At 46.4% G+C, this 25,696-nt stretch overlaps 8 protein-coding genes across 8 annotated transcripts; 4 read left to right on the top strand and 4 right to left on the bottom strand.

Moving 5' to 3' along the window:
* Positions 1–76: 76 nt before the first annotated feature.
* Positions 77–963, bottom strand: DFL_000401 (uncharacterized protein; the record flags this gene model as incomplete). The annotated part of the gene is made up of 2 exons (XM_067633034.1): positions 77–493; positions 559–963. 2 exons carry the CDS (start codon positions 961–963, stop codon positions 77–79), a joined length of 822 nt encoding a protein of 273 aa, XP_067494934.1.
* Positions 964–2,812: 1,849 nt separating this feature from the next.
* Positions 2,813–4,016, top strand: DFL_000400 (uncharacterized protein; the record flags this gene model as incomplete). The annotated part of the gene is made up of 3 exons (XM_067633023.1): positions 2,813–3,052; positions 3,118–3,414; positions 3,489–4,016. 3 exons carry the CDS (start codon positions 2,813–2,815, stop codon positions 4,014–4,016), a joined length of 1,065 nt encoding a protein of 354 aa, XP_067494933.1.
* A 1,277-nt stretch (positions 4,017–5,293) lies between these two features.
* DFL_000399 (uncharacterized protein) lies at positions 5,294–6,054 on the bottom strand (the record flags this gene model as incomplete). The annotated part of the gene is made up of 2 exons (XM_067633010.1): positions 5,294–5,788; positions 5,866–6,054. The coding sequence occupies 2 exons, from the start codon at positions 6,052–6,054 to the stop codon at positions 5,294–5,296; spliced, it is 684 nt and encodes a 227-aa protein (XP_067494932.1).
* A 3,838-nt stretch (positions 6,055–9,892) lies between these two features.
* On the top strand, positions 9,893–10,167 carry DFL_000398 (uncharacterized protein; the record flags this gene model as incomplete). The annotated part of the gene is made up of 2 exons (XM_067632998.1): positions 9,893–10,084; positions 10,147–10,167. The coding sequence occupies 2 exons, from the start codon at positions 9,893–9,895 to the stop codon at positions 10,165–10,167; spliced, it is 213 nt and encodes a 70-aa protein (XP_067494931.1).
* Positions 10,168–11,029: 862 nt separating this feature from the next.
* On the top strand, positions 11,030–14,084 carry DFL_000397 (uncharacterized protein; the record flags this gene model as incomplete). The annotated part of the gene is made up of 5 exons (XM_067632986.1): positions 11,030–11,179; positions 11,444–12,037; positions 12,501–12,853; positions 12,969–13,391; positions 13,445–14,084. 5 exons carry the CDS (start codon positions 11,030–11,032, stop codon positions 14,082–14,084), a joined length of 2,160 nt encoding a protein of 719 aa, XP_067494930.1.
* A 715-nt stretch (positions 14,085–14,799) lies between these two features.
* DFL_000396 (uncharacterized protein) lies at positions 14,800–15,649 on the top strand (the record flags this gene model as incomplete). The annotated part of the gene is made up of 3 exons (XM_067632974.1): positions 14,800–14,967; positions 15,043–15,175; positions 15,243–15,649. The coding sequence occupies 3 exons, from the start codon at positions 14,800–14,802 to the stop codon at positions 15,647–15,649; spliced, it is 708 nt and encodes a 235-aa protein (XP_067494929.1).
* Positions 15,650–16,143: 494 nt separating this feature from the next.
* On the bottom strand, positions 16,144–17,346 carry DFL_000395 (uncharacterized protein; the record flags this gene model as incomplete). Its single annotated transcript, XM_067632960.1, has 1 exon — positions 16,144–17,346. One exon carries the CDS (start codon positions 17,344–17,346, stop codon positions 16,144–16,146), a length of 1,203 nt encoding a protein of 400 aa, XP_067494928.1.
* Positions 17,347–19,989: 2,643 nt separating this feature from the next.
* On the bottom strand, positions 19,990–22,701 carry DFL_000394 (uncharacterized protein; the record flags this gene model as incomplete). The annotated part of the gene is made up of 7 exons (XM_067632949.1): positions 19,990–20,438; positions 20,507–20,547; positions 20,721–20,809; positions 20,868–20,928; positions 21,002–22,386; positions 22,443–22,520; positions 22,603–22,701. The coding sequence occupies 7 exons, from the start codon at positions 22,699–22,701 to the stop codon at positions 19,990–19,992; spliced, it is 2,202 nt and encodes a 733-aa protein (XP_067494927.1).
* Between the last annotated feature and the right edge of the window lie 2,995 nt (positions 22,702–25,696).

Genomic DNA, 25,696 nt, shown 5'->3' with positions numbered 1-25,696 from the left:
ATATGGAGCCATAGAAGTATTCCAAAGAGTATAACCGTCAACCGCGATAACCACGCGACTCGCCAGCCATAATCCCCTAAAGAACCTCCAAAACCGGTCCATACTTCCCTTCGGCCTCCTTGATCTCCTTCAAAAGGGTCTCAAACTCCGGAAAGAAACCCTCAACAGCACGCTTCGTATACCCACAAAGAACCTTGCTCTGCAAGACAATCTTTTTGCAGAATGGGTTGGAATTGGTTCCGCAGATATTGATCAGCATGGCAGAAATGACGGCGTCAATATCAGCTGGAGTAGCGGTCTTGTGGAACCATTCGGTGGTAGTGCCGGTCGGGGTGAGGCGGATCTCGAGGGATTCGAGGGCTTTACGGAGGATGACTTCGGCCTCAGCATCACTGTGGCGGCCGACCCCCTGGGCGACGAGACTATTGGTCAAGGACCTGCGGAACCACCAGTGAAGTGGAATGCGGATGAAGAATGGGAGATCCCCGAAGACCTATATAAATTCATGTTAGTACGAAATCCTAACCGCCAAGTTGTAAGGAATGTCGCGGTAGCTACCTCACGAGCAACGACTGCTTCATTCTCCTTATCGAACCAACGGCTCCTGACAATGGCAGGGTAAATAGCCTCTTCCCAGTAACCACGGTACGCAACACCTTCGACGACCTGAAGCCGAGTAAGACCGGCCGATTTATCCAAATCAGCCAATCCCTTCTCCTTGATGTAGCGAACTATGAACTGCGAGTCCGGAATGATGATGCCATCGATATCGACGTAAGGAAGCTTCTTCTTCGGAGCCTTGAACGGGAGAGTATCTTGTTGAGCGTATTCGACACCGGCGAATCGGAGGTAACACTCAATCTTTTGACAAAACCCGGAAGCGGTGGGAATTCCCTCGTGCTTTTCGAAGGCGAAGAGGGTGACTTCGCCTGGCTTGTTGTCGACCGGTTTCACGGCGGACATAGTTGCTGTAGCGGCAGGCCTTCGCAGGATTTGTGTTGGACTATGTTGGAATCTCCGAAAGAGGAAGCTTAAGCGAGGGTTGGCAGGACGAGTTCGGAAACGGTGAAGCTTGGAAGTTTGGTGAGTGTGGTGGTAGGTGGGTTGATGATGATGATGGTGAAGAGGTGTAGGAGGGAAGGCTATGTTGGGAGATGTGAAGTTTTTATATAGCAAATTGCAACATACTCTTCCTTTCAGCACCTGTGCCTACGGTGCACAGCAGAGGCATCGATGCGCATCTAGATCTTGATAGACCGACAGAACACAATATCTCCAAAGACAGATGAAACCTCACACGCCCAGTGAATTCGGCAGATTCGGGCTTCTTGCCCCGCCATCACCCCGTGCGGATTGATTCTTTGTCTCCTGTGTTCTGCGGTTGCCGCGTCATTTTTCTGCGGTATCATGTATGTACCGCAGGCTTACATAACCGAGTTAAAACTGAATTCAGGCTCACGCAAAGGCACAAGATATTACATTTCGGCCATAAGATTTTCTTATAATGCCTTCTCTGGCTGGTCCGATCTCAATCCCAAGATCTTTCGCATACAAGTTACACGTAATATATGACAAAGTAACAGTTCCCGATCGATCATGCTGGTTATGGTGGCTGATATCCTGCATACGCACTGCATGAGAATGTCTCCAATCGAAAGTAACGGAGGCCGCGAGGGAAAGATTCATATCAATGTCTATAACGTTACGCAGGCCCGAATCGCCTGCACTGCACCCAACAAGGGAAAAAGGCCCCAAGATTAAGCTTAAACCGTCGGATTTTCATACTATCCCACTAGCATCTTTTGGACCGCCGGCTAGATGTTTCGCCGACACATGACATATGCTGAACGCGTATGCTTTAAGCGCCCCTCGAGTTGTCAACGTTGTGAGATATCCAGGAACGTCAGATGTCAATATACCTTTCTTCATGTGTCCCTAGTAGATTTATTGAGGGTCGCCGAAATTTCTGCAGGGTGTTTTAAGGATTGATTGTTTCATCTCTCATGATCTCACGGATTGGGTGCAATGTCTCTTGAGGATTCGTCGATTTGATGGCGGCTAGCGATCTGTTACGAGACTAGATCGTTGGTCAACACGCCTGACAACACAATGGTGCAGCTCGATAGCACTTGCACCGACCTTTGAGGTTTCGAGGCCTTACACGCCCAAAGACAGGCTGAGATCGGGATATCCCGGGGTTGGTTTACATTTCAGATTCCAATCGGTAAGAGTTCTGGCGAAGTCGAGAGGTTGCGTACCAACCAGGAGCCGAAGAGCACAGCTTCGGTGTTGTAATTTGGCTTCACAACACAATTCCATTCCAAAACCTGTCTCGTCACCCATGTTAGAACGTGCGGGGCGAGCGGAAAGTTACGAGTGATAACCACAGATAATCAGTGAGTTGAACTGTTGATGAAGTTCCGGGGACGGTCGACATGTTTCTGAGCTCAAAATTATAACATTAGTTAGAGAATAAAGCTAACTTTGGAAGCAGCATTCTTTCTAGAGCCGGATTCAACCTCCTGATAGCAACATGCCAAGACTACGCCACGCCTGGTAAGGCTGAGTGGTTGACCTGACCTGGATACCACAGCTGCAACAGCTTCGAAGCCAAAAGTGTATCTGTATACCATATCTACGTCCCAGTGCCCCGTCTCGAGATGGTGAGACGGTCTGCCAGAGATATCTTGAACAAAGTTGTATCTGACACCGCCTATAATTCCCCGACGGGTCGATTGCATTCTCATACCCGTTAAGCAAGCTTCGCCGTACCACTGCCCTGTTTTTTAAGATCGCCCCGACTTGTTTCGAAATGGAGCTTCACCATACCAGTAGTTCTTACGGACCTCAAAGGATGTTCTCTCACTACAGCCTTCGTTTAGGTCCCAAACAAAATTCCAAGCCTAAAAGAATTAGCTTTCACGGAATACTTAACGAAATCAAGATTTTGTCCGAGGACACCCTAGGACAACCTATATCATTCTGGCCATTATGCCAGCCTCGCGCTCCTACCCCCAACCCAAAGTTCTTTCGTCGTATCTTTTGGGATTGCGTATGCACCTTTAACGCGAGGTAATAATTGATAAGAGATAGGACTGATTAATGGACTCGCACTAGGATTGCGGGATGGAGATGCACTCCTCCGTACCGTTAGACAACTACTTTGGGTATCAATTCGTTGAAAATCCCGAGCCTCAAGTAGACACTAAATCGAATTCAGAGCTGCCTGCAAAATTCCAAATATTCTTCTGCGGCGAGGGAGATGATGGCAGAGACGTTATGAAGACTATCAAGTCTGATAATCTCCGCACCGATAAAGATCTATTTCAACAACTCCGTCGCAACTACGTCAAAATCCGCGGTTGGAAGCTCTGGTTTTCGTTCACACATGTCCACGACATCAGATTTGTGTGGGTAGGTACGGATGAGTACACCTTCCAAGCGGGCCGCTGTTGCTAACACCCTTCCCCTACTCTTGCATTTTCCAGTTCTGGCGCGGTAGGTTCGTAGCCAGACGTCAAGAAGGCGGCATCTTCCGGCGTTTCTTTAGAAATAACGAATCTGAATCCCGCGTATCATACGGCGCAGACCTTTGCAATATCGAAGAAGAAGATGTACCACCCATCGATGACGACGAATACTCTATCGCATACCACCATCAAGGATCCTGGCTCGTCCGACCCATGAGCCGTCAAGCGATCATGGACCACTTTTCTAATCCTAGTGGCGGTAGGGCCGACGCTTCTGATTGTCTTCGATATGCCATGCCGAAGAAACTTACGCCTACGACCCGGAGTGGGTTTTCGGCGCTTTGGGGCTTATATGCTGAAGAAGCGATTTGTCCGGCAAAGGTTGTGATTTGGGGGTTGGTCGCGCATCTATTTTGCATCGGGGGTTATGTGCCATGGTGGGTGGTCTCGGTGATGTATTTTGGGATTGTTCTGGATAGGTTTGTGGCGAGGACAAGGAGGAATCGGAGATGTGGGTTCGGTCATGAGTTTGCCTGGCTTCCTTAGGGGAACAGATAATTGGGGGAGTTGATAGTAGAGATAAATGTTAGGCTTTTTTGGCCTTATCTTAACGTATCCCCCCCGGCCAGTTAACGGTTTTACTTGGTAACTTGTGCCAACGTTGCGACTAGAGTGGCTATCGGCCAGCGGAAAATGCTTCGAGTCTGTTTGAAACTATACTGCCACCGTAAGGCTGAATTGATCCAGCCGAAGCTTTATAAAAAGACGCCTTTCCACACCGCATTGCCGATCACCAATGGACTTTAAATGAGGCTTTGGTTTCCTGCTGTTGCAACAGCGCTTAAGAGGCACCAATGTTCCAATGTATGCTGTCTTCGATATTTAGCTTTTCTTTTTAACTTCTCCATAACAAACCTGGGAGGGCGGTATTGGGCCCGACAGGGTCTGGGTACGAGACGATATTGGGCCGAGAGTATGGCATTTCAGTCGGAAATTCGGCAACAGGGCCGTATTCGACCCCGTCTGTAGCTACATCGTCAAGGCTTACGTCCAGCGTACGCATTCACGAATGACCAAAAAATATCATTCTGCCACAGTTGCAGCTGCAGCTTTCGGCCAAACTCTTAATGAGCTTAAAATCTGACTGGAACGATCTTTGCAGCGGCCGCTTTTGTTTCGGCCCCCAAGCCAACTTAGGCATCGTGATGTTTTTAGCCATGGTTGCAGCCGTTTCTTTTAGGATTGCGTACGTACATCCTAGACTGATCCTTGCAATCCGGGTTTACTTTGCCGATATGAACCTGAGAAACTAAAAAATATGTCATGCCTCGCATCGCATCCGATACGCAATGCCAAAGAGACTTGACGATCTGCCGGCTGGGCGGCGTGATGCCCGGGGTCTAAATGCTGCGGAGGCAATTCGTCCTGCCAAGATCCTCATCTGGGCCGCTATAGTGAATATAATTCCTATCCGTGGGTTCGTACCTAGGTGGTTGATGAACCATCCTAGCGATTTACAGAACGCTTTCGTACCATCGACGGTGATTTCAGTTGCCTACTTCGCAACAGTCTCGGTTCACGCGGCTGCTAGGATGGGAAAACGTTAAAACTACGGGTAACACTAGTCTCGTACCTGGACGTCATACATCGAGGAATAGTAGGAAGGAGTTTTATGGAGTTATCAACGGATACTGGTAAAGCATCTGGTAACAGAGATATCTTCCTGTATGCAGGACACGTCTAAATCCATGGCACAAGCAGAATTGAAAGGCCTATGGTCATAACTCAAGAGTTGACCGCAGTATAAAGATTAAATCTTCTCATCAAAGAGTTCGAAAAATAATCTTCCCCTTAAGATTATCCCTCAAGCTGTTCAAAAGCTCACTTTCGTTCGGCGCGGTCCTCGGTCGTCTCCTCGCGGTCGATCCAACGCGACTAAACTTTCCCGAAGCACTTCCAGGCTCTGGAATACAAGCATGCTTTTTCGGCGTAACTGTTCGACAATCATAATCTAGGGATTCTCTTTCATCCTTCAGGAACTTCGGAATCTCCTCGCCGTCCATATATCGACTGCCGAGACGACCTGTATCGTTCTTTCGCCAGGTGCTGATAGGTATTCGGGATTGAATCTGAGGTCGAGGAGTTCTGGTTCCTGGAAGAGGAGTTTCGACGGGAAGTAGATTCGAGGCGCTACGCTTTATGCGTAGCTTTTTGACCAGAATCAGACTTTTATCCGGTGGAAGTTCGCCGGTGGTTTGCAACCGGAAGAGCTCTTTGATGTGGATGGCACATTGATGGTATTTTGTCGACGCGTCTCTCTAATTGTAGAGCTATCGTTAGTCGTCTATACCTGTTTGACGAAATAACCCGGTAGACGCGTCCAAATACAACATACCAACTCTGTAATCCACTGATGAAGCAGTTGCTTTGCCTTCTTCTTCAAATACCTCTTTTGCTCGGCCTTCCTGAGAAAATTCCCTTGGGTTCTGGTAATCTTCTGCAGAACTTCGGAGTTCTTGTAGGTAAACACTTCCTCCCCACTAGGGAGAATATAGTGGTGATGGCCAATGGGAATTAACGGCATGGTCTCTTGGAAGAAGGAATGTGATGCATTCGAGGATCGGTCTGTTGGAAATCTGGTTGGTAGATGGTAGGGAGGGGGGGGGGAGGTGATCCCTATATCGATGATGAGAGGGGTGTTTAAATTTTTATACTGTACTGCTTGAGCACACAGGGCAAGCTGGCTCAATATACATGGCTGAGCTTGCTTCAGCAACCCTGAACTGCTTGAACTTACTACAAAACTCAAACCTCAAGCCATCTAACAGCAGCTTGGAATATACCCAGGGCAGGTGACAGCCTTTGACAAATATTCAGCAGAGATCATTTGATCTTGTAGATTATAGGTCAAAGTGATGAGGTGCACAAACACATCTAGATCACTTCGATGCCAGAATATCACCATTATGATGGAAACCCTGTAATTTAATTTTCCTATTCCTGTCAAATAAAACAAAAATAAGAGGGTAAACCCTTAATAAGCATTAAGAGAACAGAGTAAAAACACCCATCTAATACGATTCCAAATTGATGTCGTCAACGAAAATGCGAATGTTCCTTGTACTGGCATAGGTAGCACGGAACTCTAGAGTGTTAATACCCTTGTAGTTCTTTGGGAAAGTGTCCCAGCGCCAGTTCTCCCATGAGCTAATTGGAAATCCAATTGCGTGTTCGGCGGGATCCCCTTTGCAACCATCTTTATCCAAACACCGTGAAATAACATTCGAAGCCACCACCTCCTAGCATGTTCGGTCTTGCTTTGTCTTCATCCGTGGTAATGGCAGGGTAGCATGAGCTCTCTAGTCTGATAAATTGGTCGTCCTGGGCCAAAAGGAATTCTAATTGTTGTTCTCGCATTGTTCCATTCTGGGGTGCCGCGGTTTGCCCACGCAACTTCAACGAACGCAAAGTTTTGGCGGGTAGCGTTCACAGGTCCAAATGGCCGCGTGTTATTGTTGAAGAGGATATCTTCCTTTGGATTGCCTTCAGCATCTTGATGATGACCGTTTTATTCGGGGCCAAATTGAAAGGGAGCAGTCGACTCTCTAGTAATGGTCAAAATTCCAGTTTTGGGGTCGACATTGGTGGCGTCTTCGAAGGTGAAGGTGGAGTTACCTCGCGGCCAAACTTTACCACTTCGGCTATTGATATCATGAAGTGGCTCGGGGACAGAGGTTTTTGGCACTGACATCGAGCTTTTATAAGTCTTGCGCCAGGCTTCGTAAGCAGGCATACGTCGGTGGGCTGGGGGTGGTAGGCTGGAGTCGGGCAGGTGTAAACCGGCTTGGCCACTCGAGTTCCGCTCGTCTCGTCCGCAAGGTCTCTACTGGCAGACCAAGCATTTCACGACCATGGCCGTCACTAATGGCCTTCGATGTAAATGCCTTTATTTGGAAGAATTTGCATTATGCTTGGTTTTCGACACATCGCTGGTCTCCTGTGATATCGCCAGTCGCTCTGTGTCAGGATCCAAGGTCAGCGCCACAGGCAGTGGCTGACCAAACGCCTCACACGTGACCTTGAGGTTTCACAACAGTACGGAGCTCGTCTGAAGAAGAGAAATCTCTGTAAAGAAAATCTCTGTAAAATCTTTGCTCTATGGATGACCGAAGGCAGACCTTCGAAGAGAACAAAACAAGTTACATACAATATAAGAAATCGTAGATTTCAACACTCTGTTGATCCAGTTGCGTTGCCGATTGTTGGGTTTTGAACTCTGTTGCATTTTATTGAACAACGCATTTTGGAAACAGTCGAGGCGACTCGAGATATTTGACGGACATGCATCGTCCAATACCAAGCCGAGATGTATTTTCGCATGAATATGAAATAGACCGAATAATTTACTAATCTGTATGTCATAAATGTGAAACATGTTGAGTTATTTGCCATGCTGTACTGCTGCACTACAAAAAGTTTTAATTAAACGATTTTGCGGGGGCGTAAAGAAATCGGCAAAACAAGGCGCCCGTTCTCGAACGAATGAGATCTTCGTTCAGGTACAAAATTTTTATACTGAAAAGGTTGTCTATTCCGAGCAATCGTTTCCTTAAAGTACGTCGGTTTTCACAAGAGACCCGACCTTAGGAGCGATTGGATTGGAAATATCAAATCGGCGAGACCGATACATCAATGCTCCCTCAAGTCATCCAGAACGCATATAGTCTGTCGAACGTCAAGTCTAAAGCGTAACAAAACAATTGCGATTAAACGGATCCGATAGAAATAAAAGGTTGGCATCAGCCTTCTAATCCAGCATCGATGGTTGGTTGTATTCCCATGTTGGGTGTTCCGATATCTCGTCATTCGTTCGCTAATGCCTGTCCATAGATCGTATTAGAATTTCAACTGTCTTTGCTCTATCCTCATCTCAAACTCTGAGAGAACCCAGACGGAGCATATATATCGAGCTAGAATATGGTTCTAACCACTTCACTCTTTATCATCTCCTTAATAGTACATTTCTTTTGACTGAAGATATTAATCTTTCCTAGAATTAAGCCGAAACTCCTTAGCTGAGCCGTTTTACAAAAGTAGTATTCGTAGTATCAAAGTTTATACGAATTCGCAGACAACATCCGTATAGATAGCTCTAGCTACCCTAGAGCTGGGTAGAGTAATCGGGCTATCAACATCCACCGTAAAATGTGCTATAGACTATATTACTTCAAAATAGTTCGTGGCCCCTATATCAAACTTCAAGATGTGCATACCCCCCACTTGGAATCTGACCTAGCTAATAATGTCTGTGCAACACAGTGCGGTCACCAAGACGCCAAACCCCACCCTCATGGTTGTCGTTATATACAACCCCAAGCCTCATCCAGAAACTACGCTAACCGTAACAGGCACCGCTATAATTCATATTACGCCGAACCACCACCGATTTGTCTGAACCCTGACTGTGAAAATGTCATCCACGACGAATGCGACGCTTGTTATAAGTACCACAACGGGCAAATAGATTACGTTGGTTCGAGAGCATTTCTGGTAACTGCGAAGAGTCAAGTCGCTAGAGTCGTAGAGGCTTTTGAAAAACTTGGGGCTCGGTATTAGAGAAGAGTCACTTGGGGACAGCTGTACAGCTATACGGTCGCTTTAAAGTCGAAGCTAGTACTATAATAAAATTCCCCTTTCGAATTCATATCGGAGTCTGGCCCAAACTTCCATACCAAAGAATAAACGTTGGCATCGATATATCACATAAAAATGTTTTCGGCCACAAGTCATAGAATCACTCAAGATATCATATTTGCAAACCTAGCCCGCACGCGCCGTATATAAATTATAAATCGCTTTCCATCTGTCATTGCAATTTTAATACCATTAATACATGAGGTGGACCATAACTAGCCAGACCAGTTCCGTCGAATGTCGGAATTTTGGTTTGAAGGCAGATCGAACCTGCAATGCAATAGATTACACACCCGAGCCCCTCATTTTAAAGAAGGTAATGGGACAAGATAAAACGCAACATGCAAAAAATGGATGTGAAAGAAAATAATAGCCCCGAAGCCAAGAAGAAAGGCTATGGTAAAGTGAGGTCGTTTAACCTTTCCGTCGAAAGCCCGCGATGGATAAAGTATAATAATTCCTCGTGACGTGGAAAAGAAAAAAAAAGGGAAGGTATCGTGCTAAGGCTTCTGGTAGATATCACTTTCATCTCCGATTGCTTGGTGTTGGCGATGTGGGCCGGCGATCGCTTCCTCTTTGAATTCCTCCGCTCCAACACCTCCTTGATGCTCCTCCACCACTTTCTCTAACTCCGAGAGCGTAGACCCCTTGCGAATAGCATTCACCAGAGAAGACACAGCATCATCACCTCCAGACTGTAAGCAGTTGAAAAGCGACTCTAGGGCGCTATGTTTCGCTTTTACCGCGTCCAAGGCGGCCTTTGCGGATTCCTTCCGTCTGCCGTCGAGGGCACTTTCAAACACACATTCGCGCCCCTTCCTCGCGCACGACTCACACGGTGCCGGCGGACCAGAGCACTGGGAACAGCCAACAGGTTAGACGAGCTCCTGCCCAATAAACGTCCGGACATAAGGTTTAAGGTATTTTACCTTGCACTTTCCTTTCTTACAGTTACTGCAAGCGGAACTGACTCTCTTATTAGATACTTTCGGTTGTACTCTAGACTGCATATATGCCTTCGCAGATTCGAATCCTTGGTCTTGAGCAGCTTGAAGACCACTTCATTTCAGCCTCATGGACCCCCAAATTTTAATCCCCGCACGAAAAAATCCGACTTCCGGTTCTAGGGCGTGATCTGTTGCGACTGTATACTAGCTTCTGGCCGTTGGATGAAGTTATAAGGATCGCCTTGAGGGTATCGGACTGGCGACTTTATGTCCCACCGCGCACAACTATTGTTGAACCTATCGTAGTTCTGCCGACCCGGGCGATAACGGTAACTAAAAGTCCCAACGACTTGAAAGCCGATGGAATCGAAAGCTTCTGGAGCAGGGCGAAATTCCCATCCAGCCTCAACACGAGTCCTAGGAGAGTGGGTCAACACTAGCCGATTCAAGACTCTCAGCCAGCCTATGATTGGCCGGAATGTGCAGCCGCTGCCAAACGATGGGCTGTCTCATCTGAGATTTGTGCAACACGATAGCAAACAGACCTGTCAGTTCTGGATTCCATAGCTGCCAGCGACTGTTCTAGTTTAAAGCTTTGCCACTTCGATGCAACCCTCGGCTAGGCTTTGTGAACCGGCTCCTGCGCCAAGCCCATGGAGCAACCCGTCGATCACCTGAAAAGGATCCCCCTCTCGCCTTTTCTGTATGACGGCACGACGGGTAGTGGAGTTTGCCTGGGCTAGCTTCAAAAGGTTGCCGTTGCCATTGCCATTATCCTCTTCCATCTCGGACAAATCGAGCTCCTTCTTCCACGATATTCCGGATTATATTATGATCAACCACCCCTCAGCATAGGACCGCGTTTACCTCCCACGGAATCTTAACAATAGCAAAACGCTTAAGGATCTATCGATAACAATGTCAGGACGGCCTAGTAGCTCCAAAGCCCCTCTAAGGAAGCTGTGCCCGGCGCCGACGCTTCAACCGCGGCCTACAATGGTCGTAAAGAGCAAAAAAAAGACCCGAGCAAAGACCGCTTGCATGCCTTGCCAACAGTCAAAGAAAAAGGTATCTACGGCGCTGAACATCCTTATACACTTGCTTTACGTTTGCTTGCTTGTCTCTATTTCATTTTATACATAAGGATCTCTGTATCCCGACATTTCACATCCTATATTCAGTTAGTCTACAATACGTAACTGTGCAAAAAACGAGCATGGGTTTGTCATGTCGGTGGCTAGCAAGTTTCTAGATGTTCTAGACTTTACTAAAATCGAGATTCTTTTTCAACGTCGCGGTTTTCAGCAGCGTGTACTAAAAACCGGCCATTAGTGCGATGAAGAGTCGCCAAAATGTAGTTCGTGTATCGAATCCGATCTGGAATGTGTATACAGCCTCGAGGGAACCGCACGACACAAGCGAAACGTTATTCGGGATAAGATCAAGGACTATCAATCGGATATCACCAAATATGAGAGAATCCTTGACTATATAAAAGGATCAAACGTCTGTTCCTTACAGCGGGTTCTAGAGGTCATCCGAGGCCGGGCTACCCTAGAAGAGATTATGATGTTTATCCGAAACGACCAAGCCCCATATCTACCAACTGAAGTCATATCGCCCGTACCTACAACGTCGCCATTAAGTCTGCTTATGAACGGGGAATGGTATCAAGGTATCGAACCAATGGACGGCATAAATCTCAACATTCTCGACGACCGACCCATCCTTAATTTGACGGCTCACCCCTGGACAACAGTTACCGACGATGACGAACTTGTCTCTCATTTAATGTCATTATATATGACGTGGGACCACCCGGTCTGGCATCCCTTCGATTGGGATATCTTTATCGATGCAATGAAAACCGGAGATACGACCTATTGTTCGCCACTTCTTGTCAACGCGGCACTTGCGGAAGCATGTGTAAGTTAGCTCTTCACCATACGCACATACGCTCTGCAATTGCGACGAACGAGGTGTCTCGACCCTATCGCCAAACGTGAAAACAAAAGTTCCGAAATATCGATCTTCGACAAATCAAGAGGGATGCCGTTTTGATGCATTGAGTTTCAAGTTCGCACGGGAATTTGTGCATCGAGATGGCCTGGTATCATCAATCTGTGATCAAGACCCATGTTTGGCGGTAGGATCTTGCCACCCGTTCTGCCGCCTCAATATGCCGCGAAAGACAAAGGTACATCCACAGTAAAGACGCAACCGCTGAAGAAATCAACGCTTCCTTTCAGCGGTGTCTGCAAAATCAGCCATAATTTCATGTCTGCCCAGCCCCTTGACATCCAAGGTTTGTATAGCGAAATCACAAACTACCAGTGCGGAAGGCGATAACCGTTCATTAAATAGCGGGGCATCACTAACAGCGTTACAGCATTATTCCAATAGAATATCCTTCCGTGCGGACCCACATAACCCCAATTTCATCGGCCATCGGTTCTTCCAAGAAGCTATGCGATTATGGAACGAAGAAGCCACCCAAATACCCACCCTCCTAACTGTTCAGGGTGCTTTTATGCTTGGTGTCACTCTTTCAGCTGACGGAATGGACCGCCTGGGCGGAATGTTCCTTAACAACGGCATTAGATTGTGTAGGGAACTGTTCCTCCAACCGGAGGTTGAAGGCCCAGCAAAAGGAAAGGGTGTGGCGGTGCCGCAAACCGACGCCGAAAAGAAATTTGAATTTGCGAAACAGGTCACAATATGGGCGGCGTTTAGTTTTCAAAGGTAAATATAACCTACTGCATCCCTCGGTCTCGGCACTAGACAGCCTGTGTTGGCTACATCCCCAACGGTCCATATTTTGCTTCTATGCGAGTGCTAAACATGCGTGTATATTTAGTATGTATGATTGGGTAGCACGATGCGTTCATACAATGCCACCGCCAGACCTCCCACTACCCTATCTCGAATCGCACCGCCCGGCTGGATACGCCATCCCAGATGACAGTATACCGGCACACCCGGTTCAACACGAGAAGGGCGGTGCGTTCAGAGAAGTTAAAATGGCAGACGAGTGGCGACCTTATCCCTATATTAGAGATCCGGAGCTCAACGTCACAAGAGTTGCCTTCCAATGCCATGCGACTCTACATGTGATCGTTTATGACCTGACCGAAAAGCAACTTGAGAACATCAATGGCGAGAAATCACTGCCGATGTCGGAAAAGAAGCGTTTCTATCAGCTCCTTGATGAGTGGAAGGAGACATTACCCGAAGAAATCCAGGACTTAAAAAACATGTCCCCGGGCCCCACCTTTATGAAGTAAGGTTCTTTACCTACCTCTTAAAGATATCCTCTTCTAACTTGGTTTATAGTGCCCTGTTCCACGTTCTCGTCCTTGATATCCACCAAAACAAGGCCAAAGACGAAGAACAAGAAGACCCAACAGAACTTGAACTTTTCAAAGAAGAATCCGAAGCCCGTTTCGAACGTTCAAAGACTGGTATTTATGTGTTGATGGACACCTATAATCGCAAAAACGGGATGTTTACCATGTCCCAACCGCTAACTCTTCCAATGTTGATTGTCTCCCAAAACGCTATGGGCAGTCTTGCGAAGGCCAAGGGGTTGGAAACCCCGACCCCCGTTCCGGAAGGAGTAGAGAAAGACGATAGTGCCAGCGTTCGGCCGATCCTAGCACGTGGTCCTTATAACGAAGATCATGTCGTTCAAACGTTCGAAAATACTTTACAGTGGGCATGCCATGCGAGCAGTAGCTTTGTTACTATAAAGATCTTCGCGCGGTTGATGCAGCTTGAGGCCAAGAGGCTCGACATACAGCTCTCCCCGGCAAACATTGAGAATCTGAAGCGGTTGTTCCAGTGGGAGAACAAAGACAAGGGCAAATGGATCGAGGAGTTGGAGAAGATACAGACGAATTTGGTGTGGAGGAAGCAGAAGAAGGAGTCGAATATTGTGGATATGGTAAAGTCTTTGGAGGAATTAACGGTCTAATGAGAGATCTGCTGGCCCGCACTCCTGGTCTCGAGGCTACTATTTATGAGTTTTAACTGGTCTCGTTTTTGGATGTCCTGCAAATCGTTGCTTTGAACCGTTTGTCAGACTGGATGTGCTCAAGCACCCGTTTACCCAGTGTCCTGTTTTGTTTCCCCGGGTATTAAACTGAATTGATTTGCATTGCCTTACAAGATAAGATTCGCTCCCACGTGTCTCTTCACTAAAACTTAGTACCCTATTTGTATTTCTATGTGAAAAAGTATGGCCTGAACTGAGACTAACTATGCTCAGTTTCGGCACCAGACAGCCTGAACTGGAGTGTGTAACACAAATGCCGTTCATGAATAGACCACCTTGCGTTGCTCTGTTAAACAGATCCCGTATATAGCCCCCACGTACATGTATCTCTGCCGTATTTATAAATATTCAATGTTCGTTGATTTTTCATGGCGGTAGACCCCTAGAGCGTATGTCTCGCAATATAAAAGCACCCCTCTCACAGCTATACACCTTCTCAGATTTTCATCACCGTCACCTTTCGAAACCAACCATCCACCGGTAATCTCTTGTTCTCATCAACATTCGACCGACTCTTAAACCCGATTATTCATATTCGTTAGAAACAAACTCTCGCCCCTAACTAACTATCACCATTAGATTGAACATCAGCCTCTAACACATTAAGAGTTAACCTTACACCGACGCGTCCACAATGGTTTCTGTTCTCGGTTTCCATGAGCAAGACCGCTCGCCAATTATCCTAGACAGCCCACAACGAGCATCTGGACTAGCTCCCTTCTGCATCCGAAGTATCCTTTCATATCGCCAGGACAATTTTATTGTCTCGGGCAAGAAGTTTGTCCGGCTGGCTCGGTGCGATGTAAGTTGCTTGCTGAGGATCGAGAGTCAACACCGACAATGATATGGTATCGATGCTGACCCCAGGTTGATCTAGGCAAGCCTGATGAAACAGGCGGTACTCGACGTCCCAAAGACTATGGACAAATATTTCACCTGGTATCTGGATAGAGTCGGCGTCGAGATCAAGCTCCCAGAGTGGTACTCTTGGTACCTCAAAATGCTTTCCGGTATGTAAAGATCTATATCTCACGCTACGACCTATCACAGATCGCTGATATATTCTAACCAATTTAGACCTCCACCGATACCGCCATTGGCATAACGAAGATTCCATCCGTTGGGAGTTCTCCGAAGTTGCAGCAACGTTGAACCCCAGGTATGACGCGCTGCGTAACAAGTCCGTCAGGGTTTGGCGCCCAGAACTCAAGCAATGCATCGGAGCATTGCAAGAGTTTCTAGGCCAACCCGACGGCATGAAGGCACTATTCAGGTATACCTGCAATGGTAAATACCTCGAAGATAACACCGAGGCGCAGTCAGATAAAGGCGTTTCGAAGTACAAGTTCGTCGCCTTGTGCCTCAGGAGCCCTGAGGATGAAACGGTCGTGGAGTACCACGAAGAATGGGATTTCGAGTGGGGGGAATATGATTTCTACCAGACCGACTGTTGGGGCGAAGAAAGCCAGAGGTATGTATGGTGATTCCTTGATGCCTGCGATTGAGCGGGTTGGCTGACGAGGTTGCGTAGTTTAAATCTGCGCTTTCTATATGGTTGGACCACTCCTCCATTCCTTGTAAAGAACTTGGATTGATGCCACACATAGCGGTGTGTATGTACATGTATCATGTACGAAGCTTGTGTTACTTTACATTATAATCATGATTTTATAATTTTCTTTTCTTCAGCTCTGCTTTATGGTATTATGTTCTTCATATGTTCCACAGGGTCATTTGCGATCGGAACTCCTACAGATATGATAAAATGTGAAGGCGCAGGGGTTTATTTCTAAGCTTTTGCTCAGCAGTATTGGTAGTCTCGTCCCCCTCGATGGAGCCGTTTTTTCAAACAAAATGTGATGTTCTTGAAGCTGTAAACAAAATCATCTTTAGGATAACAGAGCTTCCATCCAACTTTTCACATGCAAATATTTATCTTAGTCCCGTTTTTGCCAAAAAACCCAGGCCTGTACAGCCTCTAGACAAAGGAAACCCTCTCTCCCCATTCTCGTAATCCCTTTTCCAGCAATATTCCAATATCTTCCCTCGAAGTCCCCCTCGTATCTTCCACATAACTAACCCTATGGGTCCACCATTCGATCCAGTCTTTCTGTTTCGTCCCATTAATCGTAAAAAGCCCAGCGGATAGATCTATAAAATTTCTTCTCGTCAAACCATCCCAGAAGATATTTGCACCACACGTCTTGCAGAAGCCCCTAACAACTCCTGGATCGCCAGGGGTGGATTGATAGATCCCCATGATGCTGTTGAGTCTTTCATCCAAACCGCCGACCAAAGTGTCACGGCTTGGCCATGGGGTAGTATCTCCCTCTGGAAGAACGAGATGGATAGAAGGGGTCGGTACAAATATCCAGCTTTGGACTTCCGTTCCGGAAATTGTTCGGCAGGAGGTACAGGTGCAATTTCCGCCTAGGAATCGCTTAAGCCCGGAACGAGGTACTCCATCTCGGATCCACCAAGGGTTCACAGGGTCAATTGGTGGCTGTTGGTCCAGCGGTGTCCAGTATGGGATAACGAGATCTGTGTTATCGCTGTAGACAAAGGGTGGTTTATCCTCTTGGCTTCCGGTGAGTCGGGAGAGTCGGAGTTCAATATTAGAACAATGGCATTTGCCTATCAGCGTCCCGGTACTATCTTCATCACCATTCAAGTTATCTTCTGGGGATTCCGAGCTCCATAGAACCTCGTCGGTGAAGCTCGCTCCGTCGGTATCGTAGTACTCGACACCGGGTAGCCAGCTCGCCAAACCCCCATCAGATCCCTTGTCGATTCCATTCACAAGACGGATTTTAAATTGATAATCCCTAGGTACCTTCAAGCACCCCGTGAAAACCCAAAACTCCGCCTCATATCCACCATCCTGCCGTTCCTCCAACCGAAACAACTGAGACGAACAAATACTACAAAAGTAGTGCGTCAATGACGTACTAATTCTATAAGCCGTCAAAGTTTCTGGAAGTGATTCTGGGTCGAATGGCTTATTCGGAGCTCGAATGAACCAGCTTGCAAGGTTGCCAGTTTGGAGGCGGCAGTCAGTACATTGACAGAGTTTGATGTCTGTGAAGTTGTGATCGAGGGGGAGGGTGATGGGGAAGGAGTATGAATTAGCTGTGCAGTGGCAAACGAGCGATAGGGTTTCGTTGGATTGTTGCTCTGACATTTTGATCGCGATCTTCAAGAGGTACTCTCTGAGGATGAATGTTGGGTTTCGACGATCGACAGGTGCATCCGCAGTAGGGCTTCAGGTACTCAAGTACTTTCCTAGGATTGGGTAAAGTCAGAATCTTAGCAAAACGATATTTGTATGGTTTCCATATTATGCAGAGTCCGACGAAATCTCTTTGTTGCCATCAAGGAGCTAGCCGGCTGTACCCGATAATCCGTCAATGTACATACTGCAATGATGGTGTAGATACCATAACATTGTCAGAACTGCGAAGAGCAGAGGATGCATTCCGCGATTCTGGGGAACGTCTAGATCCCGGCTAGCCTAACGTTATCAGAAAGTGTGGAGAATGTGAGTGTCATGGTGTGCCTGTAGTTGCGTAGTTTCGCTGTACGTTTCGGAAAGATGTCGGCTCAATGTTCGAGATTCGCCACGGTGGGTAGCACCGAATGTGGTATTTTCTGTGTTGTAGACGCCTCGGCGTAACTGTCAGAAATATGGTCACATGACGTTGTTATTAATGTTATTAGCGTTATTAGCGTTGTTGTTGTTTGGCTCCATCGCATGTAATCTGAAAAAGAACAATCAACGAACACATAAAATCCTGACATTTCTGACAGTAACGAGACCCCCTCATTCCACGAACGCAGTTTGGTGATGAGACTTTGTGACGTTTGAGTACGAAATCAAGGTCTTCAGTAATTGCAATTGAGCGCGATTTGTCTTTTGGAGATGTGATTTTTAACAATTGGGTTGCATTAACTATAGCACAACTTGTAGCCTGCCTGTCGTGCAGGACAGGCCGTTCGGACTCATATCGATGTCTTTTGCGATGATTTCTCCGGGGTTTTACAACTCCGCAAGCACATCCCCTCTCTCGGATATAGCAGCGACGGATCGAGCTAGCGAGTGATTCCGTGGGTGATTCAATAGCAGTCGAGTACGGTGCGTCAACCGGTTCCTTTGCGAATGGGAAGCGGGACGGAGGCCACTTGGTGTCGTGGGACGTAGATCGCCAAATGGGGATTAGGGCAGTCGTGCCGACGGTACAAATTGAGGACAGAGGATGCGGAAGAGCGAAAGGGAGGTCGACAGTCATGAAGCAAGGCACGAAACAACCGTATAAAAGAGTAAGTAGAAATTACTCTTCCAAACGGAGTTCTATGACGATGAGAATGGTTGGGGTGGGGAAAAGTATGGTTTGTAACGTTGGTTTGTGGAATCGTTGATATGGAGGGGATTTGGAACTCATACGCGTCGCGGAGGCAAATGGTATAGAGATATAGAAGAACGTATCGAACTACCACCGACGTCTAGATTACTCACCGTATGAGGGCCTCAACCATCAATCTATAAAACCACACCCGAAATTCCGAAGCAAGTAGCCAAAGTTTACCCCAAGCTGACCGATCCCGGTGAATTCCAGCTTCTTAAACCAGCTTAGGATAAAATCTCATAAATAACCTCAGTATTTTCGTATATACCGATATAAGTGTGGCAATCCCTCACGCAGTTCCGCTGATAGACTAAATAAATTTTCCCCTAAAGTGAAGGAGTCTGTTGATGAGGCAACTCTTATTTAAAATCACATTTAACTGACTAAGCTTATAATTTAATGGTATTCAAAGATATTAATCTTTTGTTAGTTATAATATTGGGTAATCTAAATATTTAACTCCTTGAATCCTAAAATAAGAATGTGATACTCCCAGCAACTTCTGTTATTGTAATCAGCACCGTTAATGTTGCTTATGTAGTCTTATGTATTGTCTTCTTAATTGTTGGTATTTTTGGAGAAACCGTCATTTTAACCCGAATTTCTTCAATTACAATCTCAATAACAAGCAATATCGAATGTTCCTTCGTGCGGTGAAAGGTAAGTTCGTGGCCCGTATATTGTTTCTAAGGAGCAAGTCAATGTAGTAGCGATATGGCAACTGCGTTTGAGAGCGTTCAGTCTTTATGATCATTGGGATTACTGTAGTATAAGAGGTTTCTGTAACTATTTCGGCCGATATTAGAATTCTAGTACACAGGAAGATTAAGATCGTGTATAAAAGCAGGGGTAGTCTAGAAGAGGTTGGCGGGAGGTTCAAATATTGCGGATATTTTGCTCAAAGTCTCTTTGCACTGTATATAAACAACAGGAATGTAGAGCAATCTTAAGCTATATTGACTACGGCTTCTATAGATCTATAGCATGACTACTGAATTCGGTAATAAATGTTCGAGGCGTACCCTAAATTCAGAAGGATGTTGGAAAATCCTCAGGAAAATGTGTTGTACTGCTCGCCTGAATAGATCCAATCTATACGTACTAGGAAGAAGGTAGTTTGGTATTATTATTTGACACTATCTAGTAGCCATGCAGCAGTATAGAGCTCGTCGCTATTCATTTGGAGGATTGGTAAGAAAAGTTAATAATAATGCAGGTACAAGAATGAAATCTGGCACAATCATGTTAATATGTTTGGAATCCCTATCATAGCCTTTAATCGAATCAGTTAACCGTGCCTAGTGATTGCACTCCTAGGCCGTGTGATCAATTGTAATGGCGTTCATTCTTTCCTGCAGAATCAGCACTCCGTAAACAAACAGAGAAACCAGATATTCAACATACCGGCATCACAGGATTTTTCAAATGCCGAGGTGGGTTTTTTCAAAAAGTTCGGCCAATCCGTGCTTGAAACCCGGTACTATCCAGGTTCGATCGTCGAAGAGATCGGGGCTCCTCTCGATGAGATCAGCTATAGCGGTTTGACGTAGTGCACGGCGAACGAACGCGTCCTCGTGCCAAAAGTCACGGATGTCATTAGCAGCTCCGTGTTTGTACAACGAGTTGGCGAAGCGAAGTGAAACTTCAATATCCAAGGTTTCACTCTTGAGTTTTTCACCGACACTGCCACGTAGAACCGAAACAATTCGAGGCATTTGCAAATACGATGCGGCGTCCGACGTCGATGCCTCTGCTTTGCGGCCATCCGTCTCAGGGGTAGGGAAGGTGCCAGTGAAGAGAGACTGGAGGACGTAGAAGAAAACATAAGGGTCGATATCGGAGAAAACGAGCTCCTGGACTTCACCGTCGGCTGGGATTCCCAATATATTAAATAATTGAACTAAAATATCCATTAGAATGATGTACATTATATCATACAAATATCTTGAATGCTCCCATATGCTATTGCTCCGTCAATGCTGCTTTCGTTACCATGACCAAAATGAAACAAACAAAAAGAAAAATCTTTGAAACTTTGTTAACGCGACTTTATTCTAGAAGGCTAGTATACGAATTGCAAGGGTTTGTGGACGTTTGAGGTCAATAGGCTGTGTGTCGTATTTAGGTAAAAGGTCTCTTCTCTTCGGCGCACTTGAAGTCGGCGCCTGGCAATTTTCCTTGCTGGAAGTATGATTGAAGCTTCTTGGTGGAGCAAGTATTTCGTTGTAAGAGGGTAGAGTGCTATGGCAATCGTTAGCGCTGCGGACAAATGATCGCCATTCTGTAGAAGGCTACTTACAGCGATAAGCTCAACGATAACTGTTTCGGCCCCTGGGAATTTGAGAGCAGCCTTGACGGCACTATCGAAGTGAGAGGATCTGTTAGTATACTGCTGTATTCCAAATATGATCATCAAATGACGGGGTAACATACTCATCCCATGGAGTTACTGGATCCAAGGTGTTTCCAAGGAACAGAATTGGTGTCTTGGTTTTGGCACCAATTTTTTCGTACCATTCCCACTTGGGGCGGATGGAATATCTCGAGCAGCTAACCCTACCAACCAATCTCGCGTGTCCTGCGATGGCACTCGCCCTGAGGTATGTATATACCTCTCCTGGTGAGATGGTATAATTATAGATAGATGGTGCATCGCCGCAAGCAGTTTGGAAGAAAGAATAGCCTCTAAGCTGGAGCGGCGCGGGAGCACGTGAAGATGGTGGCGAAAGCGGCAAGGTAATAATGGTAGCTATTTCGGTGACATTCCATCCCGTGATCGGGCCACTAGTAGCTTTGTCCAAGGCGTTGAAGATTACAGCAAGACCCTCCCAGCTGTCAATGGAGGCATACAAAGAGTCGAGGATGGTGCTTCTCAACTGGGTAATAAGAGCAGTGAGGGGTACCGCTAGTTCGCTACCATCAACCTCGGCTTGTGTGGCATTGAAGCGTGACATCATCCTGTTGAAGCGGTTAATGGTGTCTTGATAACACATTCCGGTTGCGAAAGCACATTTCTTAGGGCCGGCTGCGAAACATCGCTTGAAGAACTCAAAGAACCCCTGGTCAGCATTGCGAACGATATCAGTTTCGGTTCGGGTTTGCCATCCGTCCATGTTGACAATACCGTCCATCACAAATTTTCCAACGCGGTCGGGGTAGAGAGTTGCAAATGTTTGTCCAAGTACGGAGCCATAGCTGATACCGTAGTAGTGGACCAGAGCGTTAGTATCGTTTTGGCCACGGGCACGCGCAAGTGCCCTAGCAATCCAAAGCATGTCGGTGGCAGTGACAACCGTATTCATGTGCGGGCCAGCTTGGTTGTCGGCACCAGTATAGGCGACACATGCTGCGGTGAGGTCGTCCGCACTGGCAGCATATTGGGCTAGGAAAGACGGTGGAAGCTCGGGGATGAAGAAGCCATATGGAGACTTTTCCGTCTCTTTAGCACCCGCGGGAATTGCAATACGAGATTTCAGACGCCGTGTATTTCTCTTGGTGAAGCTGTTTCCCTCGGTAGCATTTTGTCGGAGAGGGTCGAAAAGCTCGTCAGCGGTGATGTTGCAAGAACTATACGGGACGCTGTATCCAACGCCTCGGATGTCAAAACCAAGAATGTCATATCCGGGACCTGTGACGTTGACTGCAATCTCCCTAGCTATTCCGGGGTTGTATATAAACTCGGTCCCAAGGTAGCCTGGGCCTCCAGGGTTTGTGAGGACAGCGCCTTTGTAGCTGTTACCCGTAGCATTCGTCGGATACTTGACAATTGGGATGATAGCCTCAAGACCATTATCGGGATCCTGGTAATCAAGTGGCACCTATGACTGGTATTAATACTCGGTAGAGAAATCTTTCGAGAAGACGTATAACTTGCAATTAATCGTGCACATTCCATGTAAACGGTCTGCGTTTCGTTGCATGGGCTCCATTCAATCTCCTTTGACGGTCGAATCTAGTTAAAGTTAGCCCAAAGCCCCCGTCGGATGCAAGCCACGTGCACGTGCCACGTCGCTTGGGAGCGTATCGGTACTTACTCCTTCGAATAGTAGCTCACGAGCTATCTGTCTTTTTACAGTATAAAAAGCATCCGCGCTGGAGAGCAGCGCCAGTAGGACTGCCGACGTCGCAATCATTACGGTGAGTTATTGGCGGGATATCGGATACCCAATAAATTTAGGGACTAGAGGTGGTCTTATAGTCCAGTTATATTGAAAGAAAAAGATCCGAATAGAACAAAAGAAGTACGTGTGCACCGACCCAGATTGTCTTGAAACTAGTATTTGTATTAATCACTGTCGGATCGAGTGAGCGTAGGATGGTGGGTAATTTGAAGGAAGTAAGCCGCGTTTTATATATACATTCAGCGAGGGAGAGACTGCTCTGCGTCTTGATGACGCTTGTCGGAGCCGCCATCATGAATCTGCCTTTTGACGTGGTGTTTCTGGGATCGTCGAACTATAATCTCCTGTCCAGCTGCTAGGCCTACCAAATACTTACACAAACGTGGAGACGCATAGCCCGATCGTTGGGCAGGATGTGCAACTATTGACGTAGGCAGAACCACTTGCCGGGCTGCTTCTGGAAGTCGGAGGAGTAGATGATTTTCGCCGACATTGATCGATCCAAGCCCCATACAGCTACAGGGCCATGTTAAATAGTTTTAGAGACGGGGAACCTTGAAAAGAGGTTGACGAAATCAGCAATGCTGACGGGAAACATCCGGTTAAGCGCCTTGGTATCTGGGCGCCTCCTTACCGGAAAGAGGCAGCCTGGAAATACTTGTCTTGGCAATACCGCTTGGCTATGAGGCTGAATCAGGGAAGCGGGGATATCGCCTTTCGGAACGGTAGCTGTGCAGAAACATTTCCGACGGAATACTTTGTACCAGCGACGGAAAGCTAACACCAGCCAATACAAGGGCCTCGTAGGGCTCCACGAAAGGCGTCAGATTTGGAAGAGCCGACGCCTTGGCTGTCCTACGGAGAGGCGATATTCTTGATTCTCCAAGAGCTTCTGAAATATCGATACCTATATCACTGGAAGCCGAAAGTGGGCGCGGTTGTGGTCTAGACTACCCTTGACTTCGGGGCATGACGCAACACAATATTCCCACTCAAGGAAGAGGAGAAACCATTCCAAAGGAGTGAACAGCACTTCTTTGGGTCGCAGCGTCACGTATTGGATGGAAAATCTCAAAATGGAATTAGACAATTTTGAAGAACTTATATTACTTGATGTTATGGATCTAAAATTGTTCGATCTTATTCTGAGATTTGTATACGGTTATGTAAACATAACCGAGGTATCAATTAAAATACAGGCCATTTTCTAATAAAATAGACCATAGGTTTTCGTGTTATTATTATAAAATCTGTAAAAGTAGAGCCGTAAGAGCACGGTGTGCGTAGGCTTGCGAGCTGGGATGTGATCTTAGATAGAATTAGAACTATCGAACGAGGAGCTATCCACAAAAAGGATCTATCTCTATATATTCACAAGATTCTCAGCGTAGAGCTGTGTATTGAAATGTCAGGCCGAGGTTATTTGAGGTTTTGATCTGAGGTTTTCTTTGGATTGTATTGTCAGAATCTGTTGTCGGTACTAGGGTTTGTGGGGCTTGTAGGGGTAATCTCAACCAAGTTATGAAGGAGAAACGCGGAAGCACATATGAGGCCGGGACGAAGGGGACTTAGAAGTGCACTGATTATAAGTCGCGGATCCTTTTCCCACCACCAAGTGGAGTCTGTTGACGGAATTTACCTAAAGTCAGACGGATCATAGTATTGTTTTTCAATCCTTCCTCCTTCGTTAACCACCACTTTATATTATAATCAATTTGCGGTTGTACATACATACATCGGTTGCGGCGCATTTGTCGTCCTTCTATGAAAACCAAGACGGGATCCAGGTGTAAGACAAGCGCATGCAACTTCAATATGCTATCATAGCTCTACAATACTAATTGCCAAATCCTTGCTTTCGAACTCAAGGCTGCAAAGATTTTGAAATCTAATTGCTAGAATGTTGCTACCAGCAAGTGCAAGTACCCAATGTGAGGTAGTAAAATGGTCTCTAGGAGACTACCAGCTATCTAGCCAGCCCATCAGCTTACATGGATAAAATCGACGGCATGGAGCGATGGGCGGCTGGAACTGAGCAACAAGAATAATATATATATGTAAATAATAAAATAGAAATGCGTATTAGAATAGGCGTATAATAAAGAACAAAGGAAATTGGTTGAACAAAGGGAATTCGTCATACAAAGGAAAGTTGGTTTTTAGACAAAAGGGAATTGGTTGGAAAGAACGTCGGCAGGAAACAAATTTATAGAACAAGAATGCCAAGATGCGCCAGGAACTCACAAATGCAACAGAACACTCTGACCACACCAATTGCCCGTGAAATCTTTTTCAAAATATGCCTTTGCTCCCTGGAACTGCTATGCCGAGAAAGCTGTAATCGAGTTTTTGACGCCTCAATTATTGAACCCATGAAGTCTCCTGAAACCTTAGACAGCAGATGAGGTTAGGAGGTCTTCCCATAGTATCTATTAGGCAATATGAGATATTAACTCCACACAAGCTTTCGTGAGTTGTTGAACTTGAAATAAACATTCAGATAAATAACATCAAATCACCCTCGCTCTAAATTATCATGGCGGGTATACCTTTGCTTTGTCTAACGGGCTAGGTGTATAGACCTTGAACCAGTACCTTAGCCAAAGGACCCTTATTATCATTTATCGGCCGTTGCTTATAGGCTTTGATGGGGTTATCGACGAAAGTCTGTTCATCAACATCCTTTGAAGCTGCGGATTTAACCTCCACGTTTTGACATGACCAGGCTAGAATCGTTAACTATTCGCAGGATATGGTCTGCAATTGAAAGGCTCAAGGTCGAACTGGCTATGTGTGCATCATGACGCTTTCGTTCGTTCTTCATTCGAATGCAGAGGACAGCAAAAAAGCTATCGGACTTTCAAAAATTCAGTCGCTAAGCTGTCAGGTCCCCAATATATTTCACCATTGTCAGTGTCCGACTTTCCTATGGTCGCGGGTCCGCCAATGGTTTGGAATACTCTCTCACAGGCCACACTCTGCTCTTCATCTCCTATATAGACTTCGG

The sequence above is a fragment of the Arthrobotrys flagrans genome (assembly GCF_004000055.1).
Source record: "Arthrobotrys flagrans strain CBS H-5679 chromosome Unknown unitig_15, whole genome shotgun sequence".
NCBI lineage: Eukaryota > Fungi > Ascomycota > Orbiliomycetes > Orbiliales > Orbiliaceae > Arthrobotrys > Arthrobotrys flagrans.
The sequence above is the reverse complement of the archived record's forward strand: the minus strand, read 5'-3'. Positions and strand labels throughout refer to the sequence as shown.